The sequence below is a fragment of the Poecilia latipinna genome, unplaced genomic scaffold (genome assembly GCF_001443285.1).
Source record: "Poecilia latipinna isolate Pla-1442-1.1 unplaced genomic scaffold, P_latipinna-1.0 Scaffold2802, whole genome shotgun sequence".
In the NCBI taxonomy this organism is placed as follows: domain Eukaryota; kingdom Metazoa; phylum Chordata; class Actinopteri; order Cyprinodontiformes; family Poeciliidae; genus Poecilia; species Poecilia latipinna.
Window position 1 is genome coordinate 39,112 of NW_015115418.1, and position 10,120 is coordinate 49,231.

At 40.8% G+C, this 10,120-nt stretch overlaps 2 protein-coding genes across 2 annotated transcripts in view; one reads left to right on the plus strand and one right to left on the minus strand.

Moving 5' to 3' along the window:
• Window positions 1–746: 746 nt before the first annotated feature.
• cbln2b (cerebellin 2b precursor) lies at window positions 747–3,005 on the minus strand. The gene is made up of 4 exons (XM_015021540.1): window positions 2,897–3,005; window positions 2,020–2,541; window positions 1,452–1,571; window positions 747–1,294 (listed from the first exon to the last, which is right to left on the minus strand). The coding sequence occupies exons 2-4, from the start codon at window positions 2,305–2,307 to the stop codon at window positions 1,097–1,099; spliced, it is 606 nt and encodes a 201-aa protein (XP_014877026.1). The 5' UTR covers window positions 2,308–2,541; window positions 2,897–3,005; the 3' UTR covers window positions 747–1,096.
• A 3,175-nt stretch (window positions 3,006–6,180) lies between these two features.
• Window positions 6,181–10,120, plus strand: part of fbxo15 (F-box protein 15) — an 11,247-nt gene continuing 7,307 nt past the window's right edge. The window contains exons 1-6 of the mRNA XM_015021538.1: window positions 6,181–6,347; window positions 6,495–6,599; window positions 7,269–7,499; window positions 9,288–9,491; window positions 9,587–9,716; window positions 9,866–9,948. Of these exons, the coding sequence (XP_014877024.1) occupies window positions 6,277–6,347; window positions 6,495–6,599; window positions 7,269–7,499; window positions 9,288–9,491; window positions 9,587–9,716; window positions 9,866–9,948 (824 nt within the window). The 5' untranslated portion in view covers window positions 6,181–6,276. The remainder of the gene's footprint in view (window positions 6,348–6,494; window positions 6,600–7,268; window positions 7,500–9,287; window positions 9,492–9,586; window positions 9,717–9,865; window positions 9,949–10,120) is intronic.

Consider the following 10,120-nt stretch of genomic DNA (forward strand, 5'->3'; position numbering starts at 1 on the left):
GTTGTTTTCTCCAGGATTCGTTCATTGCTACTTCAATCAACAGCTGCTGTTGCTTTCCTTATTTCAGCACCACGGACAGCGACATGCCTGTTTCCCTTCCAGGCCTTCCCCTTTAATATGCGTTCCTCCACCTCGAGTCGCTTCTTTAAATAATAACGATGAATGCGCTCAGCCTATACAATACAATATCATTTATTAAGCGGGACATGGATATAGGGATTCTTCTATTATTTTTTTTTTTTCCACAATGTACATTAAGTGAGCAAAGTCACTGAACATTAAAATCAGTCAAAGCTACGCAGATCCCGAAATGTAGAACACATAGTACTGTGAATATGTACTTCATAAATTAGATATCTTCTTTTCTTGTTTAAATTATTGTTATTGTTGTTAAATAAAAGGGTTTTAAGTCACCTCTTGAGGCTGAAATATGTCGCCTTTTTTTTCTTTTCTTTCTCCCTCTTTCTGTCTTATAATAAACTCATCGGCTGCCTACATTTTGGGTTATTTTTCAATATGTTCGGCATCCAAACGTAACACCATAGACACCACAACAAAAAAACGTAAAATGGGGAAACTTCCATTCGTGCAAAAAAAAAGGAAAAAAGAAAAAGGGAAAAAATAAGCCCCTCGGCGTGAAAGCGCTTCTCTCTTCCAGGTTGTCCATGATTCCGTAGATACTTCACCATAAATTCTTTAAGGCTATACAAACATAAATAAAGCATAACACAGTCAGTTTTTGTTCTCCTCATCCTCATCTTTCCTTTGTCCATGTTGCCCAAAAGTTTGTTTTCCAGGCAAGGAGGGGGGTGGGAGGGGGGAAATCCACACACTCGACAAGCACATGCCAGCCACTGGCCCGATCGAGACGTTTAGTCATCCAGATTGCGTAAAAGTTGATGGGTTTGAATATATGAAACTCCCAGGAAACGTTGATATTTGACTATAGTGTTGGATATTCGTCGTGTTGGATATTCGTCGGCTTCCTTGGCTGACAGTTTGAAAAATAAATGGCATGTTTTTGAATATATTTTGTTGCTGTTGTTGTTGTTCCTGTTCCTTAACTTAAGCAGAGTACCGATCCTCGACGGTGGGATTATAGAGGAAAGACTAGAAAGCCTGAGAAGGTGGAGTATTTCCATCCGCCCATGAGGGTACCCCGCTCCAGCTTTAGGTAGACCCGGTCGTCGCGTTCCACCATCAGCAGTACACCGTTGCTAGCCGCCTCTCTTGTAACGTCCTGGTCTCCCGCGAAAGCTGATATAACGGGATAGTCGTTTTGCATTAGATTGACCTGCAGAGGTGGAACAAAAAAAAAAAAAAAAAAAAAAAAAAAAAAAAAAAACACACACACACACACACACACACACACACACACACACACACACAGTGAGCTAAAAATTCCATGTTTCATATGTTGAATGAAAAGCTGCTACTTCATGCTTGCTCACCTGTATGGTTTGTCTGTTGTAGACCTTCACAACGTGGAAGCTGAAACTATAGATCCCCCTTCTTGGAGCCTGGAAAACACTCGCTTTTAGGTCGAAATGATTGCCGATGTTGACTAAAACCTGCGATCCGAGAGGGCGCACAGTGAGACGAAGCAGTTCGGTCAACACAACAGGTATTTGTAGACACATTTCGGTATTTGATATGCATGGAGGCGCGTGCCAAATGCTTAGGACAGTGTCCCGTTTTTGTGCAATAACAGGCCCCTGTCCAAAGACCCCAGTCGTGTGGATTTATTGGAACCACCGCTCAGCGCTGCACATCTGACATGTGATAAATTATTTAGCATGAATTGTTGCTCCTTTTTGGTATCCCGTCGTTAGATGTGCCAATTACGCATAACACTGGTCGAATCTTTTTTTTTTTTTTTTTTTTTTCTTATAGACGTCCCAAATGTTAGGATTGCAAAGTAAGGAAACACCAAAGAAACTCATTCCGAATACTACCTTTACACTTCTTATTTCCACACTAATCAGATAGATTACTGTTAAACTGAGGAAACACGTTTACCTGGTCAAAATAGATGGTCATTGACGTGTTGCTCATCTCCGACGGCTCATGATTGGTTCCGCGCACGGCGGAAAAAGCCACTTTCGCCCCTGCGGAGCGGACGGATATGCCAAGAGAGGAGGTCACCGCTCCGTCCGAGGAAGGGTTCGAGTCGCACACCACAAGACACTTTCCCTCCAGCACTATGGGCTCCGTGTCGTTCTGGCCGGAGCACAGGACCACGCCGCATCCCAAGAAGAGAGCCAGTGCCAGGACGGCACAGGTTCTCAGGCAGCGCGCTGGCACCATGGTTGGATCACTGGATCCAGGGTACAATGAGACAACCCCGGCAGCCCCTTGGAGGTTTATTGATCACCTGGTCCAGAGTCGGTCCCCCCCCACCCTTTTCCTCTCCCTTCCTTTCTCTCGTTCTCTGACTGCGATGCTCCCTCGCTCCTTGACACAGACGCACTTAGGCTCCCCTCCCTCCTGTGCGTCTTAGTAGATTTTGGGAGAGGATTTAAACGGTCGATTTTGCAAATCCTAATGATGTGGGAAGGGGTGGCGGGGGGGGAGTTGGAAATGTCACGTTAGAAAACAAAACAACTGAAAGTTTAAAGAATCTCTACTTGATTTATTGAGTAATTTCTTTGCGCGTAAAAAACGCTTTCGCGCGTAAAGTGAGCAGCAACTGCTGCTACTACATACAGCATTCGGTAAGAATGAATAATCATCTCACGGTCGTCTTTTCGATAATGTCAGCTATGTTAACAGTTTTGGGGCACTTTGTAAGTCATAAAAAAAAGACCCAAAATATGGTAATCTTGTATAAAACACATCAGAAGATGCCCTAAAATAAAAATAAAAAATAAAAATAAAAATCTCAATATTGCCTTACCTGTGCTCTCCATCCCGCTCTTGTGTTCACTGTCTTTCGCAGACAGAAGTGAGCGCTCAGATTGTTGGAGGAGAGAAAAAAAATGAAAGCACGATTCTCTGGGTACCCCTTTCGAGGGACAACTCACGCCCATTCTTCGTGTGTGAGCCGCTGGAAGCAAGACTCCTCTACAAGTGCCCCGCAAATAGGAGCACAGGCATGGGCTAATAGGTTTGTTTACATATTAATCAGCTCAACGCGTGAACTCGGGAGTCCCCTGAGGACCCCAAGGATTGCTTTCTTTTACTATCTATTATTAACGTGCGGTTTTTTTTTTTCTTACATGTGTCTGTATAATAATTAAGTTAAAATTAAGGAGTTTGCGGTGGATCGCCCTGGCGGTGCATGTCACATTCGGCATGCATCTCTGTGTTTTTAATCCAGGACTTCGATACTTTTAGTGGTCCAATTCAGATACTTGTGCGCCATCCTGTGGCTAAGTTTATTTGTGCAGAAAATGGTTCAGTTCAAGAAATAAATCATTAAAAACAAAGTTTCCTAAAACAAAACAAACACCTGTGTAAAACCTGCAAACTGAAAGTTTAGAAAACGACTTCGTATTCACACTGGTCAAGAATGATTTAATTGGTCAGCTGAAAGAAAGGGCCATCTCTGAAAATGTTCGCAGAGGCTGAGCTTCATCTGTCTGGTGAACCTTTAACCTTTTCCTTTCAATCCCTGAGACGTCACCATCATTTCAATAGCCATGTAAGGGCTTCATATCAGTGCTTCTTACAGTTGAATCGTACAACACTGGCCTTCGCAAGTGGCAAACCTTTACTTCAGACCTTTAATGAGCTGTCATTTTTCTATTTAAGGATATGCAAACTAGGTTGAGGCATGAGCATTTATTCAGGGAACTGTTTTCTTTAAGTTCTGTGCAATTGTGGAATGGAATAAACCAAGGCATGATGTTTTTTTTTCTTTTGTTTTTCTTTTACTAATGAACAAATAAGTCATGTTACACATGTTAATTCACATGTGATTTTCAATTGTGAAACTTGTGAGATTTTACGGTAAGGGTTTTATCTACATAAATATCTCTATGAGTGTAAACTTGCTAACACACCACAAAACCCTAAACTAGCCCCTCTTTGAGACAGGGTGGTGGGAGTATCTTGCTCTGATACTATTCTGGACAGGTTTTCCTTTAGTCATGACAAAGAAACAGGTCAAAGTTGATGGGAGGATGGATAGAGTTAAAGACAAGGCAATAATTGGAAAAAAAAAACTGCAAAATACTTGTGACAATGGTGATTATCCACCTTCTAGCTGGACAACAATCCCAAACAAACAGCCAGAGCTTCAATGAAATGATTTAGATGAAAGCATCGTTATGCGTTAGAATGGCCCAGTTCAAATCCTGACCTAAATCCAATTGAGAAGTTGTGACAGGTGCTGTGCTGTTTATAGCTGTTCTCCGTTCAATCAAACTGAGGTTGAGCTACTTTGCAAAGACAATTGAGGAAAAAGTGTAAGATTGTAGATCTTCAAAGTTGGTAGAGTTATATTCCAAAACACTTGCAGCTCTAACTGAAGCGAAGGGGATTTATACAAAGTACTCATGCTTTTTATATATGCAACACTGTATTGTATCATTTTTCTCCCATTTCACTATGTGCTACTTTGTCTTGGCCTATTCCATAAAGTCACAGGAAAAAGGCATTGGTTTATTAATTGTGACATGATAAAGTATTGACATCCTAAAAGGGTATATTTTTGCATACAGATGTATGTTTTACTTGAGGGTCAAACATGAGGTTAAAAATAATAATTGACATATGAACTTTCTGGGAATTCATTGACATAAATATGAATCTGTGACCTGTGAAACCAGATGTTCCCACACATCTGATGCACCCTGCTAAAAAATTAAAAAGATAAAGAAAAGAAACCTAATTTTAATCATGTTTAATATCTTTTCTCTTCCATCTGTACTGTTTGTCAAACATTGCTCTGTCAGAGCTTACTGGCAAATCATGCAGAAGGGTGACATCAGGTATCCACGAGCCACAACTGTCCCCGGGCCCTCCGAAGGACAGACGACTACAGAAAACATCAAATGTCAAGTACAGGGGACATGCACGGAAAAGGGATGTGGCCTACTTAATGTTACCATACCAGGGGCTGCTATTGCCCAGAAGGGACTTCGCTTCCATCAGGCAAGCTGATCGGCAAGACTGACAACATAGTTATGGTTATATTTACTGACAGCAAGCAAAGCCTACTGGCCTCCTTGAAAGGGGAGGACAGTTATGTGATGGGTCTTAAAATGAGCCATCTGCTTTAGTTATTTTATTATTTTATTTTTTTGCAATATGCTTTGCCTTGTATGTGTTCTTCTCTACGTCTGATTACATCAGCACAGCTCCGCTTCAGATTTGATAAAATGTGGAGCAATCTATGCTTTTCTTTATTTTGTTTTATGCTCTATACACCTCTATTTGCTAACTCTTATGAAAGTTATCTTTACATATAATGTAAGTAAAGCATACTAAAACTCCAAGCTGGCCCACTTTATGTTTCCACAACCACTTACAGTATCTGCCAGACCATTTGTCTCATTGCATCTGTGCAGATATTAATGATACTGTATGATTTTACTTGAAATGCGGTCTCAAAATTGAAGTAATGTTTAAATTCGAATAGAGAAATCTTATTTTCTGCAGTGTGAGATGCCACCTCTATCCTAAACTTGAGTGAAGAGACAAATGGATGTACCTGTTTTGGTTTTGAAATCTTACTCAAGTTTCAGGTTAAAACCCACCCATTGGTTCGATTCCCTTGGTGGTCAAAGGGCTTCTGTCAACCTGCCCCAGGGCGACTGTGGCTACAGTCCAGTAACTTGCTATTGACAGCGTGTGAATATGTGCATAAATGGTGATTAGACTGCCTTAAATAAAAGCAGAAATATATATGTTTTGTTTAGCCTTTTCCTTAAACGTGTTGTCATCAATATATCTTCTACATTTTCAACTTGCATTTTGTTTTTACATTTTCTTGTCTCTTCTTTATACTGTACAATGCCTGCCTTATTATGCAAATGAGGAGGGGCAGTGTCTTAAGGCAACTTCTGCCTATTGGTTGGTTGGCAAATCACTATACGATACTATCCTTTGCACCGGAAGTTTAGGTTCCCCTCTTCCCCTTTAAGAATCACGCTCTGTCATCACCATGGCAACGAGACGCGGGGAGTAAAACCTCTACGTATTGTTTTTTTTTTTTTACAGACAGATATAAATTCGGTGGAAAAAAAACAAAACGAGTTTTTGCTTTAGTAACAAACTTGTGTTGTAACGTGACTCGGTAGCTCTGTCTGTTCTAAAAAGTGGGGAAAACAAATGGCATCTTCAAAAGCGGTACCTTCCAGACTGCGAGCTGCGGCGACGTCCACTCAGAAGAACTTCGACAAGTAATGTCAGAACTCCATTTCTCCTTTGTATTATGTATTTTAGGGTTAACGCATGGCGCGCTCTAGAAAGAGAGAAAGTGTAAAAAGGTGAAAGCAAGACGATCAAAATGTTTTGGAATCATGCATGTCTCGTTTTCTATTTTGCAGACTACCATTTGAGATACTGGATAAAATTCTGTCATACCTGGATGCCTATGCACTTTTCAGCATGAGTCACACTAATAAGCTGTTCTATCAGCTTGCCAGTAATAAGTAAGTTTCATCCAGTGATAATTAATAAATTAGGTTTAATATGTTTTTTTTTTTTTTTTTTTTTTTCCCCAACTCAAAAGCAAATAATATTTTTGGATTCGTGTAAAATTTTGAACTCCTCAGACAAAAAAAAAAAAAAAAAAGAGTTTGGCTTATAATGCTGCATTAAGTGTTGCATTTTTGTTCATTGCTGTTTATATCACTGAATTATTGTGCATTGATATTTTCTGACAACACTTTTGTAAGTATAAAACAAGAGAGCATTTATACTCCCAGACCCAGACGTACATGTTGTTAAACTGTGACAGCAAGGCTGTATTTCCTTGTCAAATATAATTCACATTATTTTATGTAAGGCACATCAAAGAGAATGGTACTTGGCACGGTACATGGTGTAATACATCTGAATGTTGTTTTTTTTAAAAAATCCAAAACCGGTTCTAAACTAAAATGCAGATTTCAAGGAGTTGCAGTTACTGAAAGCTTAATGAGGGATTGAAAACCTAGTAATATAAAAGATTCCGTTTAAGATTGACAAAATGTAATATGTGAATGCATACATTAATGACCATTGTTCACACTAGAGATCATGTCTGTTTACTTTAAATATCAGTCTTTTCAGGTGTTTTTACCAACAATCTTCTGTTACTCTCAATTCTCTCCATGCAGTGTTCTGTGGAAGAAGCTGTACATTGCTGACATTTGCAACAATGAAAAGCAAAAAGCTAGGATCGTGAATGTCCAGCTTTTATCCAAGAAGACTAGGGACCACGCTGCGGGTTACTGGAAAGAGCTGCATGTCAAGACAGTAGCACATTGTGAGATGAAAAAATGGAAACGTCTTCTTGGACCCATCAACAGCCACACTGGTTTGCCGAGTCAAACAGAGCAAGTCCTCAGGTATTGTTAAAAACAGATAAACAACCACATTTTGGCGCCATCCACATGGAAGTAAGACTATGTGTATCGTGGAACATTTTTGTCATTTAGGCTGTCCCCCAAAGTGGATGATTTAAAAAAAATGGCAGTTTCATGTTTCAGTGTGTACATGCGAGTCGACTCGTCTTAAATGAAATCATGACGCGGTAGCTCCATTTTTCTGTGTAACCTGCATGCTCCTCCACTCTCACAAATCACACATATTGCACCGTTTGGTGGCATTCGGTGTTTTTTTGGTTATTCTTTGACAGTTAGAGCACCATCGATTAACTCGGCATACCAACTGCAGTGTTTTCTGTGGTGCTGCATCCCGTTTGGACGTACATTTTTTATTTTCATCATTTACGAAAATGTACTGGATTCGTTTCTGTGTGCACAGCACCTCAAAGGACATTATAAGTTACAAACCTGATATGTTATCTGTCTTTCGATTGAAATCGAATGTCACTTGAGTTGCATGATTAGTGATTTTTTTTTAAAGATCATTGAACTAATTGAGAACTCATAAAGTTCTCATTAAATAAAACCAACCAAATGAGCAATTTATTTTGGGATCACATGGATATACTTTGTATTTTACTTTATCTATATTGGCCCCTTTCAAGGTTTCTAATTCTTTTCCTCAACTTTAAGCTGAGCTGGATGGATTTTTTTTCCCCCCACCGTTATAAAAAAGGAGTAAAACTTTTTAAATTCAGCCTTTGCTGCTGAGATGGTTCAAGGGCAGACAGAAGAGACAATCTGCCTCCAATCCAAAACAGAGCGCGGTTTGCTTTTCATATTGTGCGCACTTAATGACATTTTCTTATTAAAGGTGAGAGAGGAGGTCTGTGTCTGAATGCGGTTTCTGCACAAAGGGGATACTGGCTCACAGGTGGAGGGGAGGGGGTGGAGCTCCTCCAGTTCCTCTACTGTGGGTTCTGGTGTGTTTTTATAACCTCTGATTAGAGGCTGTGCACCACTCAATTTTGAGTTGTGAAGCAGTTGTTGTGCTATAGAGGGGGGAAGTAGAAATAATTGTGTTCCTTGCAGAGTCTGTCGGAATTGTTGAAATAAATTACTTAGCCCCCTCAAACCCTCAGTGCCAACACACACATGCAGACACACACCTTGCCATCTCTTCCCCTCCTCCCCCTTCTTCATCCCACCAGCTGAGACAATTCCCTACAGGGGGTTTTGTCTGTTAGAGACACTGAGGAGCATGCGATTTACCTTGGTAATAATCATTTCACAAGACATCGCACACACAGACGACGCGGAGTGAAATCCCCTGGGTCATTCGGGGCCCTCCCGGGCTGCTCCAGTTTTTAAGCTTTGTTCCCTCACCTAATTGATATTGGTTCGTGCCTCAGCGAGAAGCTGGCTACATCACAGTGGGGGCAGTCGTGAATCACAGTTTAGACAGAATTGGATCAGGAGATTTATCACAACAGCTGCCGTTTCATTTCATTCGTTGCACATCATTTCATTAGTCAGAACAGCTTAAAAGGAGTCATGCAATTCTCTTGCACTGACATAAGAAACATTACAGCCGTCGGGGTTTACAATTTTGGTGATTAAAAAAAAAAAAAAAAAAGCAGCAGTCAGCTTTTGGCAAATCCTGCCCCTTTTTGTTTGCTCAATATTTAGATTAAGCTGCCTTTTCTTGTCAAACCTAGCTTTGAGAAATAGTAGCTGAACTCTCACATGCTAGCATGTCACTCCTCGGCTCCTATTGCTTTATTTCAACATTGTGCTATCCTCCTCTAGGAACTTGCGTGTCACCTGGGAGCTGACCGTCACTGATATGTCTGGACGTGAGAGTACATTGGAGCTGAGCTGGTCCCGCTTCTCTGAGACTTCACTGACACTGTGCTGGTGTGGCGGAGACCGCTTGCCCAACTACGAGGAGATTTTCAGCCTTCAACTGCACGGCGTCAGGAGGATTGCCTTCAGCTGCCCCAGCCTAAAGAAGTTAAGACAGCTACAGCATCCAGTTCAACCCTTTTCTCCCTCTTGTCCTCTCATCTCTTTGTGAAACCAGCTGTGCTCTATGCTTGTTCTGTCAGACACAGCAAGAGATCCCTGGTGGCAAACCTAGACATGCAGCCTCTAACTAAATGCGCGCAGGTCATTGGACGGGACCAATTCGTGCTGCTGAAGTTATTACAGCCTGGAATCATCATTGGTCTTTGGAGGGTAATACCTTCGCAGGCAGCTGTTTTCTTTCTTCATTATTATCCACTGATTATTGTAGCTAAAGCAGTGTGAGAGGTAATCATTCAGGTCAACGTGACTGATTTAGCAGGGAGAATTGCGAGATATGCATGAGATGACTCTTTCTGCAGGACGGGGGCTCTGTGGCGTTCATTATCTTCACTCTGCACTTCTACAAACTGGTGGAGAGAAGCACTCGTGGATCTCACGATTGGCAAGCTGCAACGCAGTCACACTTTTCCACTGCAATAGTTGCAATACCTTTTGAATATTGTATGTTACAACCAACACCTTCAATGTATATGAAAGAGCAAAAGTACAGCAAAATTGCAATTTGGAAAGAAAAAACACAAAGTATATATATATATATATATATATATATATAT

Coding starts and splice junctions, on each gene's coding strand:
- cbln2b (XM_015021540.1), bottom strand. CDS start 2,307: ATGGTGCCAGCGCGCTGCCTGAGAACCTGTGCCGTCCTGGCACTGGCT. Junction 1,572..2,019: donor TGACCATCTATTTTGACCAG/GTAAACGTGTTT, acceptor CTCGGATCGCAG/GTTTTAGTCAACATCGGCAA. Junction 1,295..1,451: donor ACAACAGACAAACCATACAG/GTGAGCAAGCAT, acceptor CCACCTCTGCAG/GTCAATCTAATGCAAAACGA.